Source organism: Anastrepha obliqua, chromosome 3, assembly GCF_027943255.1.
Source record: "Anastrepha obliqua isolate idAnaObli1 chromosome 3, idAnaObli1_1.0, whole genome shotgun sequence".
NCBI lineage: Eukaryota > Metazoa > Arthropoda > Insecta > Diptera > Tephritidae > Anastrepha > Anastrepha obliqua.
The window spans coordinates 80,252,536-80,276,889 of record NC_072894.1 but is presented as its reverse complement, the minus strand read 5'-3'; the positions used below and the strand labels follow the sequence as shown (position 1 = coordinate 80,276,889).

Genomic DNA, 24,354 nt, shown 5'->3' with positions numbered 1-24,354 from the left:
CTAAATGCGCCATGGTTTATTACAAACGAAAATATACATAGTGACCTTGAAATTCCCTATGTCAAGGAAGAAGTGCGGAGGCTATCCAATAGATACTTGAACTTCAAACTAAGCGATCACAGCAATACTCTTGCAATATGCTTATTAGATGATAGGGAAGAAACAAAACGACTTAAAAGGTTTCACGTCCTTGATTTGCCTTCTAGAAATTAAGTATGCTCATAAATTTATATGTACATATGCACACCAGATATATTTGCCATAATTGTTAAGAAAACCAAAAATTGAATTGAAGTAATGCTGCAATGAAATATGTTTTATATTTGTTTTTATATTCTGCTACTTGTAAAAATTTAGCACATTTGCTGAATGTTAACATGACAGATTGCAAATAAAGTAAGTAATACCTAATATTGCCTTCAAAATGCATCTCTCCCCTATCCTTACAACGCTCCACACGCACCTTCCTTTGTTAGAAACAGTGCTAGAAGTCTTCTGTCAGCTCTTTCAGGACGCATATCAAGTTGTACCCTTTAATAGCTTCAACAATCAAGAATTTTCAGCTGTGTATTGTGTCTTGATGTTTTTCCACAAATGGAGGGACCTGCAGTTTCAAGCCGAATCCGAGGGACAGATATTTGTTTTTTTTTATAAGGAGCTTTTTCATGGCAGAAATACACTCGGAGGTTTGTCATTGCCTGCCGAAGAGCGGCCGCTATTAGAAACAACTTTTTCTATCATTTGGTGTTTCATGCCCAGGGTGGCGACTACCATTCCATTCGGCTATGGTGGCCATTTTCTACAGAGAAGCAAATTCTTTAAGTTCTTATGAAAGAAGCTCGTTGCTCAAATGTAATCCGATTTACTACGAACTCTACGATTATTTAAGTGTTATTATTATTTAAGATTATGTCCATTTCTACATACATATGTATACCCAAGCGTTTAAAAGCTCCGGTTCACTTAGTCTTATATTCAAAGTTTATTTGAGACCTGCAATCATATCCAGAGATCGTAACGCATTCCGACCACTCCAGCCAACCACTGAAGCGCAATGGATGATTAGCTAGATCTCCAACTTGTACATCCTGGTCATGGGTTCAAGACGCAGAACCCATTTCTTCAAGAACTTTTTCATGGAAGAATAGAGAGTACCATAGACTATTTTTAAACGTTGATGCGTATTTCAATTTTACTTAGGTGACTGCACGTTCAAGTATTTCGCACCAGATGAGGGAGAAAGAAAACAGCCATTTAGAGAGGTTTGAAGTTAAAAGTTCCTCTCCTCGTAGTGTAAAGAAATTGTTTCTCGCAGTTTACGCAGTTTCTCGACTTAGTTTCATAGTCTGCCTTAAGTAGTAGTCAATAATGACTAAGTGAATAATTGTTTGCAATAGAAATTCTTGCATACTCAATAATTTTTATTGGAATTAAAGTAGTTGAAATTCAAAATCACTTTACCTTTAAAAAGTAGCATAAATAAATAATTTTCGTGATATTAGAAAAGCAATTCTGCTTTCGCATCCGTGACGCGTCTTTCAAATTTCCTAAACCACAAAGCTTGACAAACGTTACGCCGCAATACTGTTGACGGCCGGTGAAGCAATTGGTGCGTTGACAGCACCCACACCCTGAGCATTCACATCGACCGAAGTTAAATTGTACCAATCGAATAAAGAACGAATAAATTGATCCACTTGTGCGAAATTCACACCATTCTGTTCGAGTTGTGCAATTATGCGCTTTGACTCCGGGAAGGCCAACACGCGTTCATAGACTGGTTGCAATGCCTTCAATTTGGTCCAGAACTGAGCAAGGCTACCGCCTTGAATAACCTTAGCATTGATTTGGGCGCGCAGCATCTCCTGTGGGAAGTATGCGAGGAATTCGTTGAAAAATCCTTGCCATCCATAAACGGACCAATAGGGTGTAGGATTGAAAAGGCTCAAAATTTCCTCGGACTCCTCGAATTCGAATGAACCACCTCCCGACAACAATAGTTGAGAGCGCACCCACGATTGGAATTGTATGATTTCCGGCTGAGCGTAGAGGCGCATGCGTACCATGAAGGCATCGTGTGAGTTAATAATGCGGATGACGGCTTGAAATTCTGCATCGTTGAGTAGATAACGTATGACCAACTTGTTAAGCGGCTTGGAGGGTATTAGGCGATGCAGCTCCTCGATGTCCTGCGTTAGTGTGGGCGGTTGTGCAGGTGCGGATACAGCAGGTGCATTGGCAGGTGGTAGAGCCCAACTAGAGCAAAAGCTACCGCACACTAGCGCCAGTGTGATGATGAAGCGCTGCATTCTCGATTGTGACCGATTGACTAGTACGCGTATTGTTGATATGTTGTTTTCTTGCGAAAGTACTTTCGTTTTGTGTTTGATGGCATTATTGCTACTGTATCTTTTATATAGAAATAATAGAACGCGCCAAGAAATGGAAGAACATCAGAATTTACTACACTCATACGTGCATACTACACTTAGCAGCTGCCGCGTTTCGGTAAAATTTCATTATGAAGTTGCCGTTTTGCTGACTGCTTTTCATGTGATGGTAACTTGACAGTGATGGTGGTAAACATTTGCATGCTTTGACGGTAAACAGATAAGCAGAGTAAGCCCATTTGAATCATCACTAACGCCGTAATATATCCCCTAGTGGAGAATATTGCACAGATTACATTATTGCTTAATCTTATTTATTTATTTTAATTATTAGTCATTTTTATTTTTTCCAACTAAATCTATATTAAAGGAAATACGCTTATATGCAGTAAATTCTCGATACAGTAAATATCGCTACAACGCATAGAGCTGTTTGCCTGTATATCAGTTTTCATAGTTCCTTAAAAAAAAATATCTTTTAAGAAGCAAAGGGTTGTAGTAACCGAATGAATGGGTGCCTGACTATCATTCGAGAGTAGTGAAATTCGAATCTCCGAACATAAAACATCAAAAGATATAACAAGTTTTTACTGATAGCGGTTGCCCCTCGGCAAGCAATGGCAAACCTTCGAATGTATTTCTGCCTTCGCCGTTCGGAGGTGGCTTAAAACTGTGTTTCCTCCATTTGTGATCCCCATTACAAACAGGAGGAGGGGCTCGGTCAGACACCCAATAAAGGGTATAAAAGACTTATACATATTATATATGTATATACATATAAAGGGTCCATAGCTTTAGTAATCTGTGTCTGTTATAAGGGGTGGTTAAGTTTCAAAGGCCGGTGTTGATTTTGAATAAAATGCATTTTTTTAGGAAATTATTGTCATTTCTCTTTATTAGGATAATATTGGTATAGCTCAATTACGTATGGAACAAAATATCGGCCAAAGAGCCGCCCCGGCCTCGGCGGCACACCTCCATCCGATGGTCCAAATTTTCGATGACGCTGAGGCATAATTCAACTTCTATGCCGTTAATGTGCCGAATTATCTCATCCTTTAGCTCTTGAATTGTTGTTGGCTTATCGACACCTTTTCATTCAAATAACCCCAAAGAAATAAGTCCGACGGTGTCAAATCACATGATCTTGGCTGCCAATTGACATCACCGCGACGTGAGATTATTCGGCCATCAAATTTTTCGCGCAAAAGAGCCATTGTTTCGTTAGCTGTGTGACAAGTGGCACCGTCCTGTTGAAACCACATATCGTCCACATCCATATCTTCCAATTCGGGCCATAAAAAGTTCATTATCATCTCACGATAGCGAACACTATTCACAGTAACTGTCTGACCGGCCTCATTTTGGAAAAAATACGGCCCAATGATGCCGCCGGCCCATAAACCGCACCAAACAGTCACTCTTTTTGGGTGCATTGGTTTTTTGGCATTCACTCTTGTATTATCATTCGCCCAAATCCGGAAATTCTTCTTATTGACAAATCCACTGAGGTGAAAATGTGTCTCATCACTGAAGATGATTTTCTTCGATATGCATTTTGATTTGAACGTCCGTTTTCATATTAAGCCTGAATAACTTTAACGCTTACTCGATTGTGTACCTTTCCATAGTTCAAATTGAGTTATATACATATATAATTGGCGCTTACACCCTTTTTGGGTGTTTGGCCGAGCTCCTCCTCCTATTTGTGGTGTGCGTCTTGATGTTGTTCCACAAATGGAGGGACCTACAGTTTCAAGCCGACTCCGAACGGCAAATATTTTTATGAGGAGCTTTTTTCATGGCAGAAATACACTCGGAGGTTTGCCATTGCCTGCCGAGGGGCGACCGCTATTAGAAAAGTGTTTTTCTTAATTTGCTGTTTCACCGAGATTTGAACCAATGTTCTCTCTGTGAATTCCGAATGGTAATCACGCACCAATCCATTCAGCTACGGCGGCCGCCACTTAAAATTGAGTTAGTCTGAAATTAAAAAATTTCAAATTAAATGCAGAAAAAAACTTGACGTTTTGGTGTGGTTCACATTCAACATCGGCCACCCATTTAACCACCCTTTATATAAGTATGTACGATGAGGTTACACTGGATTGCGTTAGAAAGATAAGGTTTTGTACTAAAAAGTATTTGAATTCTATTGTACTAAAGTGTTGTTTTTGAGCGTGCTTCAAAGATGGGTACCATCAAGAAGAAAATATCTGATATTTTACAGTTTTCCATCAATCTTCATATTAGCAATATATGCGACACTCCTACCTCTGTAACAGCTACTAGGAGGGAAGTTCTGGACATTACGTGTGTCAACGAACGGGGGGCACAAATTATAAAAGACTGGACAGTGTCTAAAGACAACTCCTTCTCAGACCACAGGTACTTAACGTACAGTATTGTATTATTAGCAACTAACCTGTGCAAACCGATCGTGAACCGCAGACGCACAAACTGGGGAATGTTTGAAAACATAGTAGCCAGCAATCTCTCTGGCACGACATACCAAATTAACTCCGAGAGAGATTTCTGCCAAAAGATAGAAAGCACTTCTGAGACCAGCAGACTCAGGAAAGTCGTACCAATGAGCCCCAACAACCCTAGTTACCTCAAGAAAGAGGACGGCAATTGGACAACTAATAGTGAAGAAACACTGGAATTATTAATGCAGACACACTTTCCAGGTTGTCTGTTCAATGCAGACGGTAGAACTCATCTTATAGTGCACAATGATGGTCCCCCAATCGATTTTATAACGGAGGACAATATAAAATTTGCCATCGGCATTTTCAAATCTTATAAATCACCGGGACCAGACGGAATTATCCCCGCTGACCTGCAACACACAATAAGTATGATTGCACCTGGACTCGTCTCAATTTTGAGGCAGCAGTACGACTTAAATATATCCCCAAGAAATGGGCTGAAGTAAAAGTGGTATTCATTCCCAAAGCAGGAAACCGAAGGACTTCAGGTCGATTAGCCTATCATCCTTCCTGTTAAAAACGTTAGAGCGATTGCTGAATGGGCCCATCAAAGGAAAGATTAGCAACAAGCTATCACCTTCTCAACAAGCATTCCAGCAAATCAGTAGAGTTGAACAGGATCCAAAGACTTGCATCTGTTCTTATAACCGGTGCAATGTCGACCACACCATCGAAAGCACTATATGTGATATTAAACTTCCTTCAGGTAGACCTGCAGGCAAAGTACATTGCGCGCTGTGCAGCAATAAGGCTGAGCATTTTAAGTAAGTGGTAAAACACAGACTATGGCCATGGTAAAATCCTGGATGGCATGTTGGGGCTTCCCGGACAGGTGGACTATACAGTCCCGCCTATACTTGCCAATACAACGTTCATGACCCTCCTATCCTCGAGGGAAGAGTGGGAACGGGACGTGGTAAGACAGGGCGAGTCTATCCATGTATACACAGATGGCTCAAAGCTCGATGGCAGGGTGGGCGGAGGTGTATATTCCGAACATCTGGGGATTTCCTTCAGTTTTCGGCTCCCCGACTACTGTAGTGTCTTTCAGGCTGAACTGATGGCAATAATGAAAGCCGTGACACTGATGCTGTGTGATGCGATACCCGGAGATGATGTCTACATTTTCACTAATAGCCAGGTGGCGATAAAATCCCTCACAAAACACTCGACGACCTCCAAGGTAGCCATGAAATGCCGCGCATTTCTTAACGAGATGGCTGAGTCATTTCACCTAATGAGTTCCTGGCCGTTGTGACATTGAGGGGAACTGCAGAGCCGATGAACTAGCGAAAATCGGTACCAAATTGACTGATGAGTACATAGTCAACGATATAGGCATACCCTTGCGAACATGTAAACTACGTATCCTCGAAGAAATGGTTAGAGCGGAGAATGAAAGACGGCGTAATTAAACCACTTGCAAAATCGCCCGACAGATGCTAGACGTACGAAATTCTAAGAAGAGATAAGCACAGCGCCAGTTTGGGCGAACAATTCTTTAATGAATTAAAAGATCTCAGCTTTGTCGAAATTAAGGATCTTACGAAGTTTTTGAAAAGTACTCATTGATTTCAGAAGGGGTAAGGGTTAGTTCCCCACGCGGCACCACAATGGGCCATGAGCCTGAGTGTGTCCTACAGTGAATAACCGCTTCAACCTAACCTAACCTACAGTTTGCCTTCGATAAAACCGAAAATGTAAACCAAGCAGCAGAAAATGTCAAAAGTGTTAATAGTCTGGATGCTGTGACAGCCAATTAAGCGCAATTTTAGATGTCCCTATACCGTTTCGTTTGATGTCACAAACGCACTATGTTCTGAAGGGCCCATTTTCGAAAATTTCGGTAAAATAATGCAAACCTTGGAAATTCTCAAGACGGATCGTTGGAACATTGAACAAACAACAGTTTGGACCTACTTGAATCTTATTCCTCGCTATGGTCCCTCAGTCGACGTCAACCCTCTCCGTGCGCAATCTCCAGATTAAGCGGTCCTGGGTCGTCCCTTCGTTGACCTTGTCCTGCTGCTTATCATCTTTAATGGAGCTTAGCCAGGATTTAAGCGGTCTGCTACATCTCATCGATGGAAACGGCTGAGTTGCCAATTTCTTTGTTGCATGTTGATCTGGTCTTTTCAAGATGTGCCCATACCAGCACAAGTAATTTTCTCTCAATTTCTGTATTATGGATGCCACATGACAACTACCCCTGATGGGGTCATTGCTTATTTTGTTCAGTTTTGTTAAACTCGAAGCCCAATGCAGCAATCTTATCACCGTCCAATGGATCCTGCTCCTGCTCCTGCTTAGCGGATAGCGACCACCATTCAGAGGCACACGGCATGGCGGGTCATACCATATTTTTATCAATTTGCCAGCTGACTTGTATGCGGTGCGTCACTTGCGGTCTAGTGTGAAATCTGTGCTTTCAAAGGAGCGAAGATATTTGAAGCTCTCATCTGTGGCTACGTCTTCGGTACCAATTTGAAGAAGCACCTAATTTGGAAATTTGTTAAAGACGAACCACCAGCATTCCAGAGGTTTCCGAACGAACGATGACTAGCTGATTGGTCTAAAGTCCTTCGGAGGGACATGCGAGATCCTCCGTGCTTTGGAAATAAAAACTGCACTGCTTTCTCTCCTCTTGTCAGAGATATGAGACAGCCTGAGGCAACTTTTAAAAACGACCAAGAGCCATGGTATCGCCGGATCAAGCAGTTGATTTATGAGGTTTGAAACTAGTCACCATACACAATTTCGTCATAGTTTTTATTATGATGTTCATTTCATACTGTTCGTTATGATGTAACGCTGGGGTGGCAGATCTAGTAAAGAAGCCTGAGTTAGCAGGAAAGTGAGTATCTATTAGAAGACCCAGAAACTCCCTACCGGACATGGTCCACGAACCGTTCGGCCTTTTTACGAAACCTGGGAACATAAGAGGCCTCGACCAATACTTTCCTAAGCCTGGAAGTTTTCGTAAGCCCATCAACTGAGGTACAAAAATTTCGCCACGAACTGCATTTCGCTCTCTTAACCCTTTAGCCTATAGCCACGAGTCTGACTCGTGGTAAAGAATTTGTGCCATAAGCGAAAACAACGAGTCTGACTCGTGGTAAAGACTTTGTGATCAATTGATTATGATTACTTCCTAGACATCTTAAAATTACTATTTGTACCTAAACATTGTTTATTATTTCACAATTCCTTTCGTTGCATTGAAATATATATGTTACGAAAAGTATACACTTTGCGCCAGTTCGGGTACACGGCTGAACAGTTGAATGGCACGGCGCGCGAACGAATTTCTTGCGTATTATAGCTCGCGCAATTGGTAGATATCGTGTAGGCTAAGGGGTTAAGAGCACTTTTATAGATTCTTAGACTTTCTTTTTGACGTTACCAATGGTTGTTGTTGTTGTAGCAGTTTACTCAACCCTACCAAAGTTATGCGGACTCGCGAGGCAGCTGAAGCTCTTTGTCTGCAATAGGAGGTGGCTGGACTCCGATAACGGCAAATGGGGGGTCGGGAATTTAGGAAGATTGTAAGGGTCTCCCGCTGAATGTCGTTTCCCAATCATTTGCCTGACCAGTTATTTTAGCCCAATTAAACAATTTTTCCTAAAAGACCTTTACCTCACTAGCCTTCCTCGCTTTTTCACTGCGAAGAATCTTCAACTTTTCTCCACTAAATACACGGTGACCCTCTTTACCACCCGGTCGCAGGAGGTTAAACTACAGCTAAAGCTGAAAGTCGACAACACACCAATACCCACCGTTAACAACCCCAAAATCTTGGGTGTCATCTTCGCCGATACAACCGTAATTACTACTAAAGTTCTAATCGCTAACCAGCAGTACCAGGGGCAAAGACAAAGAAATGTTGCTGACGACATTTAAAGCAATTGGCCGGCCGGTTCTAAATTACACTGCACTTGTCTGGTCGCCTGGAACTAGTGATACGCAGTGGACAAAGCTACAGACATGTCAAAACACTGCTCTTCGGACAGCGACGGACACTGCTATTCCCCGTCTACAACACCTACATAACGAGGCACAGATGCTTTCTGTAAAGGAGCACAACAAACTCCTCAGCAAATAGTTTCTACTAGGATGCTAGGAAGGTTTCACCCATGTAGAAAGCTACTTGAACCAGAGCCACCTCCCAGGCACGTCCGAAGGCAACTCTTCAATTACTTCGACGAGGTCCAGGACAAAACAAATCGACAACTACTGAACCGGACAGTGTATAGGCAGGCAATTAACGACATTCATCGGGAGACACTTACCACCTTCTTAAACTTCCGACTCCCAAATGCAGTTATCGAACACTAACCATAACCAATTGCTGACGAAGAGCTTCAGCTGCCTCGCGAGACCCGCGTAACTTTGGCACAATTACGGACTAGATATTGTAGTAGGTTAAACTTCTTCTGATCCAGGATAGACCCCGACATGCTCAATACATATCTGGCATATGAAGGCACACCACCCGATACTAACCACCTAGTCACATACCCTCTCAAACCCAGTCACCTAACACCCCTCTCCCTCTGGGCCCCAACGTGTCGAAACAGCGTTTCCTAGGCCTACCTTTAGATGAGTTAGACGATAACGATCGGTGACGATCGATGTCTACACCGGACTGGAGAGGCCCAGTAGACTGCTCCGACAACAACAACACACCTGCGTAACTTCGGCCCAATTACATTCTAAATATTGTTGCAGGTAAACTCTTACCTATCCAGAATCGATACTAACCACCTATTCAGATGCCGTCCCAAGCGCCTTTGCTAACACAAACCCCTCTCCGTTAGGACTCAACTCATCGAAGCATAATGTTTCCTAGGCCTATCGTTAGATAAGAGAGACACTGATACACTGTTCACTAGACAGGGCGGGCTAGTTTACTGGGGCGGCAGCCTTTGGTCGGGAAAAAGCCGAGTCATTCCGGTAACGCAGAATCGGCTGCCATGGGAATGAGATAAGAGAGACTTTGTGGTATGCTACAATAACAACATTTTACCTCAGTAGATCAATAGATCAATCAATTTTCTACAAGAATCTAAATTTTTCTATAGACCAAAATAAAATAACTTATTATCTCGAATATTTTACACAATTATCTATACAATCATGTTTATTGAAATTTTTAGCATCATTTTCTCTATACTCATAATATATAAGTAAATTTTCATACTATTTCAACCTCAAATAAATACCGCTCGTCACGTTTAAAACTAATTACTAATTCTTTAAAATTTTGCTTCGTTAACGGCGTCTTGACAGAAGAAAAATTTCAGTTTACGGAAACTGGCGCCTTAGAACTTGAGGTTGCCTAGTTTCTGCGATACATTTTTCGTGTTCGCTGGCGCTTTTTTGTTTTTCTTGATCGGCGTATTGCTCACAGATGCTTTTGGCTTCTTCACCACCATACCTTTGTGTAGGTCCTTCAAATTTGCGTCGATTTTCTCCTGTTTATTTTTAACGACTTCTTTAATCTGAAATTGGTTAGTTTCTCAATATTAGATTTTCTATCAATATTTCAAATTGCTTACCTTTTTTAATTGCCCTTGCACCACTTTCGGTTTCTTCTTATTTTTGACATCATTAACTTTGAAAATATTTTTGTCCTTCTTAGACTTGTTGATGGCACTCTTAGCAGCAGCACCCTTTTTACCACCTGCGGTTTTTGATTTGCGCCCCATTACTTAATCACTGAAATTTTACAGAGTAAAAAAATTTTTTATTCAACAATAATTAATACAAACTGCCCAATGGTAGAAATAAAAAAACATTTTGTTTCGAGTAAAGTATTAACAATTTATTGAGTTGAAATCGAATCAGTATCAATTGCATTTTACTTTATTTGTAACATTTAATTCCTCCTCATATGTCTCAGACGCGGCGCGCTTCCGTGGTGTTTGCTCAACAGTTGAAGTTTCAGCAAGTTTTGCTGCAAGAGGCGACGTCAGAATTTCTTTCGTAAGTCGAAATGAAACTCGATACATATCTTTATTAGGCGCCACATTACGCACAAAATATATGCCTTCCAAATTGTCCTTCAAAGCCATACCCAAATTCTCTTCAACCATAGCGCGCACAAGTGTCTTTGTATCGTCGCCCTTTGCAAAGGAGTAAACATGCACAATTGGATACTTTAAATCATGATCAGATAAATTATTCCACTCCTTGTCATTTAAAAAACCACGAAACACATCCAAGAACTCCACCGCCATAGCCGGCAGATTCATTGTAATATGTATCCGATAAGCATCTGGCTTGTTAGTTGACAGATCCTTCCAACGTTTTAGTAAATCGGGCTTAACATCTTCCAGTAAAAATTGGCGGCCATCTTTATTGAAAGTTTTCATATAGGGCAAACATTTGTTGCGCCCACCGTTGTGTTGCAGCCATTTAAAACTCTCTGGATTTAAGTCATTTGCAAGCACCCAACATCTTTTACGCGCTGCTGGTATGCTAAATGGTCCCACACCGGCAAAGACATCGTAGAGGACATCGTTTTCGTTGAGCATTTTTGTAATTCGTTCATGTTCTGTGGATAAGCGTGGATTCCAGTACACGCGAGAAAAATCAAACTCAAACACAACTCCATTCTCTTTGGTCTCCACTTCATATTCCATCTCACCACAAATTAGCTCCAACAAGAAGTTACGGTATGTATTGTCAATTGTTGCTGCTTTGTTAACTACAGTGCGACAGCCAGGCACTTTGTCTAACAACACTTGACCAATTAAATTTTTGTAAGGCAGTAGGTGATCTCTCAGATTTAAATGTACAATATGACCTATGCGCGAATACGATGTGAGACCTTCTTCCTCAATTGGCAGCACGCTTTTGAAAATCTCATCCGCCCGCCAATTCTCATAACCAAGCTCCAATTCATCATAATAGAAATTGTTTTGTGCAACATTAACCTTCAACAGATCAGCAGTGGGTAGACAATCCCATGACTTCACTGCTAATGGATGTAGCAATATTTCACGCATATCACACGATTTTTCTTCTGCAGTTTTGCTTGGTAACGCGCGCACCGGCCGTAGTCTTTCCATTTTCAGCAACAGCTTTTTCAATAGTGGCAATACTTTATTTGATTCAGACTCGTGTATTAGTAGGCGTGGTAATTTCACATGCTTTTTGAAGGAATCGCGATTCAATTCGACCATTCCACGGACATTCGGCGGAGGCGCTAAAATATCACAATCCATATTTTTCCAGTAGTGGCGCTGACGCTTGAAGTGCTGTAATAAATCGTGCGCCCACGTGAGACGTCGAAGAACAACCATTCATTCAGTACGAACTTGATCCGATACTCATTAATATACGGTTCAAAAATAGTTTTTATAAATTAGTTTTAAATTTCCTTATTTCAATTTATAAAGAGTTTTAAAGCGAGATTGTACAAAATAAATTTACCTTTTTCAGCGCTGCGAATTGTCAAAAACAGATTTCTTCTTTTCTTAGCGAAATTCACAATAGTGAACCGCCAATAAACTTAAGTGCTAGGAACAGTTTGAGGCATATTCTCAAGGATGGTAGAATTCATGGTTGCACCTTCCGAATACGCCGTGTCGTAAAGGCCATGAATAAACAAAAAAAAAAAAGAAATCCCCCTTTCTTGTTTGTGAAAAAGAAGAGTAGGCGAAAGCAAAGTAAACAACCAAGCACAAGAAATTAAATGCATACACACACACTTTCTTGCCACGGCGTATTCCGCACTTTTTGCAAACAGACTGCATTTAGATTAATTTGTGATTTCACAATTCAACATGCGGCACTGCGTTTTCATTAGTTTGTTTAGTTTACATCTCACAACCACTTTATTACCAAGCCATTCACAAATTTTCACAGACACATTATACCTTTTGTTGGTTTTGTCCATTTTGTTTTTGTAGTGTTAAGGGAAATAAAGTAACTGCTTTGGCAAGGCGCCACCTATGATACTCACTTCGCCTTGCTCTGCGCTCTGCTAATGAGAATTTCGCAGAAAGAAAGAATATGGCAGAGAATAAATCCGTTAATAATAATTTAAACTATATTAATATTTTTTAAAAAGTATAATATTTAGCAATATAATTAATTTTGTGTTATTGCTTCACGAATTTTATAAAAACTGCTAAAACAAAAAATTCTTGCATTCAATGGAAAATTCACTGCCTTAACGACACTTTTCACTGATTTGGGATTATTCCCTATTTCGGTAACAATTTAAACAAACTCGCTCAAAGTGTTATTAAATGGTATTTCAAAAGACGTGGCTAAATGTTATTTTAAAATACAAAATTTAGGTGTTTAGATTCATTCATGTATTTGTGGAAAATTACATCATTTAAATATATACAGGTAAAATTTGCCTAACGGTCAATTCATGAATGTTTAATTGTTGAGGACGTCGAGATATCGATGTTGAAAGTTGTTAAGTACACCAGAACATCCAGTGTTTGGTCAGCCGGCACTTTTCTATTCTCAACCTAACCAGTTTCTTGATAAATTTTCACGAACCTTTGAATTGCCGACTCGTTCGGACGATTATTTCCTAAAAAAAATTAACATGAATTTGATAAGCTCTGCAGTGAACCTTTTTATTTTTATATCCATCAATTTTATGAATTCATATTGCAAGAATTTTTAAACTCGTCAATAAGTTAAAATTTAGTGGCAGATATGCAATGGAATGGAAATTAAAAAAATTATTGAAGTTGACTTTGTTGAAATTGACTTAGGGGGTTACATGGGTTTCCTCCAGGAAAAAATGGCCTTTTATCAACAATTTTTTTGTCATACAAATAATGAAATTTTTTATTACAATTTAGTAATCTTATAAAGATACACGTTTCAACAACAATCCTTGAAATTTTTGTGGAAAAATATTCAAAACTCCGCCATTGAGATGTGACTTTCGGTGACTCCTGGAAAAAAAGACGCGTCCGCGTTGGCAGAAGAACTTCTTACCGAATCATCTGAAGTGAAAAATCAAAAATTCGTATTTTAGTTAAGACCATAAACTAGAAATTGGACGAAGGAAAAAATAGAAAAATTAAAATTGGATTTTTGGCAGACCTTTTTACAAAAAATGCCAATTTTGCGGAAAATTTTTTTTTTTTAAATAGTTGTAAATGAAAAAAAAATCGTTCGTCCAAGTCCTTAAGAATAGTATCTCAAAGACCTGTGCAAAATTTCATCAAAATCGGTTCAGTAGTTCTCAGATTTCTCGAGAAACCGACTTTGAAAACACAGTTTTGAGAAACATACGTTTGAAGTTTTGAGTAACAATAAAAGTGGCTTGGAGCGCACACCTTCCAAAGGCTGTATCTCCGAAACTATTGCTCGGATCGATTTGAAATTTTAACACAATATTCTAGAGGACAAAAAAAATCGATTTTTTGAAACCGTGAAACCCATGTAACCCCTTAGACCAATATATTTTGAATCTCATTCAACACGTTCACTAGCATCAACATCGCACGTTGAAATCTTAGCAATGTCTAGTTGGCTGGTGTAGGCGTTGCTTAAGGTCATATCCGCATTGTGAATGGTTTTCTTTGAGAATAGTAATTTTAAGTATAATGATAATTCAAAAATAGATCAGTTCCGTTAATAGTTTATTTGAATACATTTTATACATTGATCAACTAATTATTTCAACAAAATTGTGTAGTGTCCGTTTGGATTATGTGCAGAATACAAATGTATGCAATACTATAATGCAAAGTAAATGCTTGTTTTGTGTCTAGCTTTGCGTGTTAATTCGAGTCGTTATAAATACGAAAACAACAAAATCTTAAAATTAAATTCACAAAAAATATAAAACTTAAAATTAAAAAACAAATAATATGTGCAAAAGCTATGCGTACTTTATACTTATAAATTTATATATTATGGGTTCAGTAACGCCGTGCCGTAGTAGGGCGTGGTACCCCAGATGTGCGAGGACGAGCAGACTTAGCACGCACCGGATTTGTGACACCATCGGTATTGTAACTGAGATAAACGTGCGAAAGGTCTATGAATTCCTGCTTATTAGTGGATTCCTCTGGTTCGGCTATGTGTTTGCGCATATTGTTACCGGTGTATGCGACACATTTGAGCTGCCATTCACCAATATCTTCATTCCAGTGAGTATACTGATTGATCATTGACTGATACTCCTTAGGTATGTAAGAGTTAAGCACCAGTTCGCACAATGCGAGCTCGCGTGACAAACTACGTATATTCTCGTAAATACCTTCCTTTTCGCGCTGATGTTCTTGCTGTTGATCGGCCAATTCAGATTTCACACCCATCAACATTTGCATGACTCGATGTATTTTTTTAGTACTGCCTGTGCTGGCTTCCTGTAGTGAGGAGTATCGTTCTTCAATGTCTATGCGCTCAGTTTCCTTTTGCTGTAGTGTCTGTCGTAATGCTTCCTCTGTTTTCCCCCGCTCCTCTAATTCGGCGAGAGATTGCTCCAATAATTTTTCTTGAGTTTGTGCTTTTTCTAGCAGGTTTTCTCCTCCAACCAATATTTTGCCTTCAAGGGACATTAATTTGTTACGCAATTGTTCTTGTTCCGATTTTGCATGCTCAATCTCAATTTGATGCTCCCGTGCTCGTCGCTCCTTTTCCTCTTTTTCAGCATCATTCTTCTCCCGTTTCTTGGACTTCCTACCGTTGACAGTAGGCGCTTCTTCAATTTCTATTTCAATATCGGCCTCATCCTCATCTATTTCTTCGTCCTCCTCCTCGGAAATTTGATCTTCATGATTGCTCTCTTCAAGCTGCTTACGCAAACGGGCGATCTCCTCTTGAAAATGACGCAACAATGCATCCTTTGGTTCCTCATTGACACGCATACGATTCTGTATGTTCTTAGCGCGACTAGCATATCGTAATGTAGATATAGTTTCCATATAATTAGTGTCTGCAGGACTAATCGTAGCGCACATAACTGTTTTTGAATTACCGCCCAATGAGTCTTGCAGCAGACGCGTAAGTTTCGAGTTGCGATAGGGTATATGTGTACTTTTTCCATCCACCAAAGCACTTATGACATTGCCCAACACGGATAGTGACAAATTAATTTTGGTTGCTTCTTTCAACCGTTGTCCACTTGCCTGTGTCCTGCTTTGTCTCTCCGATCCAGCCAAATCCACTAGCTGCAGCTTGCCCATTCGAACATTTGTCATATCGCCCTGACTCAGTTCGCTGCTTTCCACCGTAATAGAGAATATGGCGTGTGAACGTGATGACTCTTGATTCATTTTTGTGGCGCCCACGGCACGATTTTTGTTGCCCAAGCGCATAATATTTTCCAGATCATCTGCATTATGCACTACATATCCACTCAAATCCTTCACGAATACACCAATATCTGGTCGTTCCTTTACCTCTAGACTCTTGCTTACATCTTTTCCAAGCAAATCGCGTACTTCTTCATTGTAAATCTCCATATAACTTACACGCACCAAAAATTTCTGATTCTCACGAGCTTTGGCGATATGTCCAAATATGTGTGCAAAAGCATTTGGTATGATGCCCTTCGTCTGTGGTGACTCTGGATTACCCGACATGGTGTAGGTTTTACCCGTACCCGTTTGACCATAAGCGAATATCGTACCATTATAACCCTCCAGCACCTTTTCTACGATGGGACGCGCAGTATCCACATACAAATCGAGTTGATTGGAATCGGTACTGAAAACGTTGTCGAAGTAGTATGTTTTCGGTGGTTCATTTACGGTTGCGTTTGGCTTCACGGCTGTGATGGCACGATTGATTTTGTCCACTTGTATAACATTAGTTGCACCACAGTTAATTTCCGATTTCTCCATTGGGCGGACACGCACCACCACTCGAACATTTTCAATTTCATCGCCCTCCATACCAGCATTGGTTAATTGTGATTCTTGCGGCATGTTTTTCTGATTTTACGTCGCCCTAAAAATTTACCAACTTGATGAGAAAACTACAAAGTTATGTGTATTTTAGGCTGCGTTGCTATGACTGTTTATTGATTTTCTGAGCAGCTGACTAATGTTTTGCCTTTTGCTTACCTCTTCGCTATTTTCGTTGCCAGAATCACAGGGTTACACATATGCAGTAATTAGCAATAAATCCACAAAATCAATCTTCCCATTCACATATGGCAGATTACCTGCAAAATAGACAATCAGCTGTCAATACTGTTTTTAATGGTTTTTCTTCATAAAAATTGGTTTGCATATCTTGGAGTTTTTGGTTTATTTTATTATTATTAACGATATGAAGAGGAAAAGGAATAAGAGGGGCAGCAATACGCATGCGAAACTCGATATTAAATTTTACAATAAGTAATAAGAGGACAAAGCGTATATGGGCACACGCTTTTTCTATTATATGAATGCATAGTTAATAATACCTAAGAAACATTTTTGACGTGATAACGTCATTTTTTACGTTTGTGTAAATGTAACTTGACCTATTCCATTGCGATTCCATTTACCTCCTGTTCTATATCCATACAAAATATCTATCAAACAAATAAAATTAAAATTTTGTTTTGAAAATTGCAACCATTGCATCAGTATTTTCTTATGACGTTGTCACGTTAAACTATCGTCAGTAAACCGACTTTACAGGCAACCTCTTTTTTTTTTGCAATTATGTCTACAAACCAGTTTTCTTTGCCGACATCCATTTTATTTAGTTTTTAGTTTGACGTAAAAACAATTATCTATCGCATTCGTAAAAATAATTATCTATAATACAGAAAACATAGGGTTTATAATCTCAGATTTCGGGAGAGAAATGTTGTATGGGTAATCTCGCTTTTTAATTACGGATTGTGAGTTAAGCACGAAAAAGTAGATAATCTACTTCGTAGAAACTTAGACATTTTTATTCAGCATGTCATAACGAATGTCCCAGCCCTATTAATTTTTCATCGTAGATGTATGACTTAAAATATTTTTTATATTCCAAAACAACAAGTTTGTTAGTTTATTAAAGTGTAATGCTTTAAAACTTATTACTAATTTAAAAGAAAAATAAACCCACATTTCATTGTTATAGATTTTTAACTTCAAATTAAAGTTTAATAATTTCAAATTAAATTTTTTTTTAATTCAAATTAAAGTTTTTTATTTCAAATTAATTTTTTTTAATTCAAATTAAAGATTTTTAATTTCAAATTAAAGTTTGTGAAATATGATATGATAATTATTATTTTCCAAATATATTTATTTTGCTGAAAATAAGGTTAAACACTTGTTTACAGTTAAGCAACTGCAGTAATCACAAAGTAAAGCTTTTTATGCAATCGCAGTAAACGCAGAATAAAAGTTTTCTTTTCTTGTTGTGTAATTATTATTTATTTTAAAATAAATATTTGAAATTCAAAATCGTTAAAACCCTTAAATAAGTTTATGATAATGAACACCAATACATCACCTGAAGAAGTAACAGTTGAAGATAATATAGGAAGTCAGGTAAATAAATGTCATTATCGGGGAATAATGCAGGTCACAGAAGATTCTGATGATAGTAATTTAGAAAAGGAGGAGAACTTACCTATTCCTCGTTGCAGAAACCGCAGGGGAAATTATGTTAAAATGAGTATTGACAAAAAGGAGATTTTGATAAAATGCTATGAAGAAGGTAAAGCTATTGCAGGGTCAGCAGAATTAGCTGGAATTTATAAAAACACAGCCACTTCTATAATTCGAAGGTATAAGAAGGATGGATGTGATATTATTAGACGAAATCGTGGTGGAAAAAGAAATGTTAAACTAAGTAATAAGATTTTAAACTATGTGGAGAAATTAATTGAAGAAAATCCATGAATTACTTAAAAAAAATTGAAAATAAAAACGTCAACATGAGCACAACGACAGTATTTAATGCATTAAAAGCTTTAAAAATAACATTAAAAACCGCCACAATCAACCTGGACCGTTTAAACTCCAAATCAACAATTGAACAACGCAAAAAATATGCACTAAATTTTTCACAAAATGCCCCACAAACACATTAGGAAATAATGTTTATTAATGAATCCTATTTCAACTATCATCTTCGCAGAAATAAAGCTCGATCGAGGATAAATACTTCAGCCCATTTAATAGTTCCAACAACAAGAGGAAGAAATGTTTCATTAATTTTAGCCTTGAGTTTAATTGGTATTATACATTCTCGAGCAATTTCTAACTCAACAGTAAATTCAAATGTTTTTATTACATTTCTTGATGGATTATTTAATAAACTTCCGGATTTATTTATATATTTATTTATAAAGACAAGCAAAGTTATATCAGACTGCAACAAAAGTTGGAACAGCCCAAAATCTGAGGGTCTGCGGACGGGCCTGTACGTGTTTTGTCTACCGAACGATGGCAGTTGAGACAAAATTGTAAGTGGTAAAGCTAAATACACACCAGGCAACCGTTGCAGCAACTCGGCCATGTTGAAGCAACCGTTGCCTCGTGTGTAGATGTGTTGCCAAATGATTTTCGTGTTGCTGCAACCGTTGCTTCGTGTGTATCATTGTTTACTGCTTTTACTCGTTCAGTTCGTTGAACACAAGCAAAGAAGAAGGTTCGTGCGGAGTAAAATAAAGCGAAAAAGGAAAAAATGGCAATTGAAAATAATGAAAATTATGTTAATTTTATTAACGAATATAAAAATTTGAGAGAGCTGTGGGATATAAGTAGTGAAAAATATAAAAATAAAAATTTTAGAAAAAAAGCATACGAACAATTAAAAAATGAATACAATAAAATTGATAAAAATTTCAAGTCCGCAAAAGCGTTTCCTGTTACAAGATACCGCAAAGTTATTGCCAGTCTAATTTCTGCTGATATTGCCTCTCTCATTATGGTATCTTGTTTCGTTATTTGGCCTTTACGAAGTCCAACAATTTTCTAAACAGGGCTTCGTCCATCCTCATGTCATTTTTATAGTCCGCTGGCTCATTTTCCTTCAGTTCTTTCAGCAGCCTCCCGTTCGAAAATTCGATTTTTTTAAAAGCCAATTTTTGGACCAGATTTTTTTTCTCTTCTTTTGTTGCATCTCTTCTTCCTCATTTTCGTACAAAAGTTCGTCAATTATAATAAGAGAAGTAATTTTACGCATTTCGTCGATCATTTAAAAAATTTAATTTTACGTATTGGTGTGTATTTACATAGCTTAAAAGTTACCATAGGAGTGCAGTTAGTGAGTCAAAAGTTTAGGATTTTCGTGTAAAATTTGCATTATTCTACTTCTTACTATGGAAACACTCATTTCACTTTTTATTTGCAGATTCCTATGGCGATTGAGTTTTTTAGAAATTTCCTTCATTTCAGCTCCTTTATCGCTCATTCCCAGTATAGGTACTTGATCAAGTAGTCAACGGTTTCTTCTGCACGGTTTTTTAAACATATAACACAATGCAATTAAATAAACAATTTATATTAAAAAAAAATTGTTATCCTTGTATTTTGCAATTATTTCTTGCGATCTGAACACTTGAAACTATTACGTTACAAATCAAAGCCCACCTAAATCTGCTATGCAATGCAACAATTATTTACTATTGATCAATGAATGCGGCGTAACATTTTTCGAATAACGGTATAGTAAACGGTAAACAAACAACTGGCTGAAACTTATTAAAGAACAACAGTGAATAACAAAACCAATCATATTAACAAAAATGTTGGCTGTCCTATTCTATTATTAAATGTGCAAAACTTAGCGTTTGTTTATGCCTGCACAGTTGAGTTCGACGTATTGATAATTGGTAAGCAGCGGCAGCGAAATCTAAATTCAACCACCACTAAATGTAACACTATGCGCACGATAGCAGTAAAATTTTTCATTCGATAATGAGTAAGTCTGGCAGTTCTCCGACAGTTTAAAGATGTTTATGTTGAATAAGGTGTTTGTTTGCGAGTGAAAGCATACTTACCTGGCGTAGAGGTTACCGTGATCATGAAGGCGGTTCCTCCGGAGCGAGGCTTGGCCATTGCACTTTCGGCTGAGTTGACCTTCGCGATTATTCCTAATGCGAATAACTCGTGCGTGTAATTTTTGGTAGCCGGGAATGGCGTTCGCGCCGTCCCGACGTTAATGAATATATTTAAATTTAATCTAATTTGAATAGTGGTGATGAAAGTAAGATAATAAAGTAGGAAGGAGCGCTTATAGCATTTTTGACGTTTGCAAACAATTGGTCGTCTCACATGGTGCCATGGTGAGATACACAAAATTGTGCCCGTAGAAAACACCTATTTTCGTTTGGTACATTCTATATTTGCAATATAAGAAAACAGCGAAATTTGCGACTCATTGAAGCCTCGCTTTCTGAATATACTTAGAGCAAAACTGAAGGGAGTCTTTGCTCAGGATCAAATCGCTGTTTGGCTTTCTCAAGGAACTGCTCACTACATATTTTAAAGGCAGCTCATACACAAGCCATCCATGTGTGTGGAAACAATTCCTCATGATTTAATGTTTTCGGCGGAACTGTTGGATTTGATAACCACTAGAACCCCAATTCCTATTTAATGGCTGAACTTTATACCTTCGAACTTTTTTAGTCCTTGCATTTCTTATATAAACTATAGAATTTCCATTAATTAAGAAAGTCGATTAATATTTGTTTCATATTGGTTATTTAGATATTTGTCACATGTGTATTGTGAAGAGCGCTGCATGGAGGAGGTATGAGTTAGGTGAAACGATTAAGCGCAAAATAATACAGGGAAGTTGTGTAGTTATCTGGCGGCTACTTTCCCCAGTCACGTTAGCGAATCTACAGAAAATCAGTACAAGGATATGATAGAAATTGTGTTGGTGCAATCGATGCCAAACATTCTGCGTGACCGAAACTCTAACACAATTACACATTTTTGTAAGTTACAAACATATACATATGTATGTATGCACTCGTATTGGTTTGAAAATCGACTTTTTTTTGGTTCTACGTCACCTTTGGAAAATGTGTAAGCAGTAACTTTATTCATATCTTTTTCTCATTTTTGCATCAGTAGAAATGAAACAAAAGAAAAACAACAACAAAAGTTTTCTAAATTAAGCTATAATTTTATACAAAAGTGTCTAAATAGCTGCGAGAATAGGGAGTAGAGGGCAAGTGCGGAACAATATTCGCGAATGCTTAGTGTTTGTGATGATACAGATGGTAATAGTGAACTTTTTTTGGAGGAGAGGTGCTCAGACTATTCCAATGTATCAGTAATGGCTATAAGTGAAACTAGCGATAGTGCTCCCGAAAATGATACGGAGGAATGTGATAGTGCGCTTGAAATAAAAAAATGGGCTATAGCAAATAGGGTGTCCCATAATGTAGTTACACATCTACTTCAAGTGCTTAGGAGAATAGGTCTGAAAGATTTGCTTCTATCGGCTAAGACTCTTTTTAAAACAATAATAATAATAAAAAAGCTGTGATTCAATCCATTCATAGTGGGGAATTTTTATATCGCGGTATCCAACACCATTTTAAAATAGGCGCATGTGCTTTTCTTCATGATAAGGATGAAGTAAAAATGAACGTTGGGATTGATGGGCTTAAGTTGTATAACAGTTCAAGTAAAGTTTTGTGGCCCATCCTTGGAACAATCGTTGGCTTTCCAAACCAGGCCCCTTTTACCATTGCTTGCTTCACGGAAAAACCGTGGAACGTCAATGATTACTTGAAAAATTTTTGTGAGGAAGTAATTTATTTGAAAGAAAACGGACTTCAAGTGGGATCAAATCCCGTAAAGAAAAAGTTTGAAATCCGTTTATTTTGCTGTGATAAACCTGCCTGTGTCTTTGTCACAGGAGTACAATCTCACAATGGTAAAAATAGTTGCTCAAAGTGTGATCAAGTAGGAAGTTATGTAAACAAAAGGTATTTGCTTTTCGAAAAAAGTTTATAACCTACGCTCTGATGTGTCTTTTAAATATAGAGCAGAATCGGGACATCACAGTAATACTTTTAGAACTTGCGAACCAAGTAAAAATATTGGAAAACCAAAAAGTAGTGGTCGACCAATCCTTTCATTTCGACAAGCGGCTAAGTAATTTAGAAATCATTTTTAATGAAAATGTACGTATTTAGCGGCGTGCCACTGTTGCATCAAACTATTTACATTCTTACTTTGATAACTACAGAACTCGAAACCAGCGAGCAGCTTACTCAATTTAAAACGCAGGATTCATCATTCTGTTTGCAAAATGACTGGTAAAGAAGTAGATGAAATACAAACAGAAATATCGTCCATACTACCATTGCAAATGCTATCTGCAGCTAAGGAATTAGAAACAAAGCTGCTGCAACAAGAATATCTTGAGGCAATGGTTAGTAAGAAAATAATTTGTTCGTTCTTGACTAATAGATTTTTAGAAAACTTTTTTTTTGAGACTTAAGGGTCCTGATGACTGTTGACGATTTGGTTCGTCAAATTTATAATGACGATTTTTTTTCGCTTTGTAACTGGGATGGTAGGGGTAACAAGGAAGCATTTTCCAAATATCTGTTGTTTCGGACATACTTTATGGTAGATAAATTTGTTCTTTCTTTTGTTTTTGGTTATTCACTTTATGTAAAATTATAATATAATATGATAAATAACTAGTTCTAAAACTTTGCCCAAAAATTAAAAACTTATCGTCAGAAATGCACTAAAAAAACTTTTTCTTCAAAGTTTTTTTTTTTTATAAATTTTATTTAATTTTTCTATACAATATTTTTTTTTATTTTCTCGTAAAAACATTATTTGAATATAATAAAAACCATAAAATAATTATTTATTTTTACTTAGAATATTTAAAAGATTTTCGAGTAAGCTCACAACTACAATATGCATGAAATTTCCACTTTTACTACAATAAAATTTTTTCATTTTGCATAGTTTTTGTTTTATCGCTAAACTAAACTTGATGTGTATGAATTGACTGTCGTTGGGGTTATATTTACATAATATGTATGTACATATATACATCGTATCTGTTTTCTTGTGTCAGATATTTTTCAGCTATACGGACGAGCGACTTGCGAGAGGAACATTCGTAAGTCAGTTGAGTTTAGTCACCACCGTTTTAAGCAGTCACTAGGTTACGTGACCGGGACTCTTCTTGCTGGATGTTTTCGTTTGGTTACATATAAACATACCAAGAATATTGTGCCCATCAGAGAAATTGTAAGTTAAAAAAAATGTATAATTTAAACTGAAAAGGCTAAAAAAGGCTGCTTAACATTGAAAACATTTTTATAAATTGAATTGTTACTAAAAAATGCCGAAACTCCTTTTGAAGTGAAACTTCTTAGGCGTCGATGGACGAGTGAGAATGGGGATTAACATTTCAAGGCCATGCAACGTTCTGGACATTTTCGTTCCGCGAGAGAAAAAAAAGGTATAACGTAGAGGAAAAGGAGAGAGAGAGATTACCTTATATGTATCTTAGATACACTTTTTCCTTGTGGTTGCTAATTTCTAGTGAGAAAT

At 37.9% G+C, this 24,354-nt stretch overlaps 4 protein-coding genes and 1 non-coding gene across 5 annotated transcripts; 1 reads left to right on the top strand and 4 right to left on the bottom strand.

The window, feature by feature from the left end:
• Nucleotides 1–1,406: 1,406 nt before the first annotated feature.
• Nucleotides 1,407–2,371, bottom strand: LOC129241317 (uncharacterized). Its single transcript, XM_054877575.1, has one exon. It carries the CDS (start codon nucleotides 2,307–2,309, stop codon nucleotides 1,572–1,574), a length of 738 nt encoding a protein of 245 aa, XP_054733550.1. The 5' UTR covers nucleotides 2,310–2,371; the 3' UTR covers nucleotides 1,407–1,571.
• A 7,621-nt stretch (nucleotides 2,372–9,992) lies between these two features.
• LOC129241863 (tRNA (guanine(37)-N1)-methyltransferase) lies at nucleotides 9,993–12,398 on the bottom strand. Its single transcript, XM_054878406.1, has 3 exons — nucleotides 12,320–12,398; nucleotides 10,441–10,600; nucleotides 9,993–10,383 (listed from the first exon to the last, which is right to left on the bottom strand). Exons 2-3 carry the CDS (start codon nucleotides 10,588–10,590, stop codon nucleotides 10,204–10,206), a joined length of 330 nt encoding a protein of 109 aa, XP_054734381.1. The 5' UTR covers nucleotides 10,591–10,600; nucleotides 12,320–12,398; the 3' UTR covers nucleotides 9,993–10,203.
• On the bottom strand, nucleotides 10,645–12,313 carry LOC129241862 (tRNA (guanine(37)-N1)-methyltransferase). The gene has a single exon (XM_054878405.1). It carries the CDS (start codon nucleotides 12,187–12,189, stop codon nucleotides 10,732–10,734), a length of 1,458 nt encoding a protein of 485 aa, XP_054734380.1. The 5' UTR covers nucleotides 12,190–12,313; the 3' UTR covers nucleotides 10,645–10,731.
• Nucleotides 12,399–14,492: 2,094 nt separating the features above from the next.
• LOC129241861 (kinesin-like protein KIF3A) lies at nucleotides 14,493–16,895 on the bottom strand. The gene has a single exon (XM_054878404.1). It carries the CDS (start codon nucleotides 16,798–16,800, stop codon nucleotides 14,788–14,790), a length of 2,013 nt encoding a protein of 670 aa, XP_054734379.1. The 5' UTR covers nucleotides 16,801–16,895; the 3' UTR covers nucleotides 14,493–14,787.
• A 3,907-nt stretch (nucleotides 16,896–20,802) lies between these two features.
• On the top strand, nucleotides 20,803–20,967 carry LOC129243213 (U1 spliceosomal RNA). Its single transcript, XR_008582262.1, has one exon. It is a non-coding gene; the product is annotated as a U1 spliceosomal RNA (small nuclear RNA).
• Nucleotides 20,968–24,354: the final 3,387 nt, after the last annotated feature.

Coding starts and splice junctions, on each gene's coding strand:
- LOC129241317 (XM_054877575.1), bottom strand. CDS start 2,309: ATGCAGCGCTTCATCATCACACTGGCGCTAGTGTGCGGTAGCTTTTGC.
- LOC129241863 (XM_054878406.1), bottom strand. CDS start 10,590: ATGGGGCGCAAATCAAAAACCGCAGGTGGTAAAAAGGGTGCTGCTGCT. Junction 10,384..10,440: donor TGCAAGGGCAATTAAAAAAG/GTAAGCAATTTG, acceptor AACCAATTTCAG/ATTAAAGAAGTCGTTAAAAA.
- LOC129241862 (XM_054878405.1), bottom strand. CDS start 12,189: ATGGTTGTTCTTCGACGTCTCACGTGGGCGCACGATTTATTACAGCAC.
- LOC129241861 (XM_054878404.1), bottom strand. CDS start 16,800: ATGCCGCAAGAATCACAATTAACCAATGCTGGTATGGAGGGCGATGAA.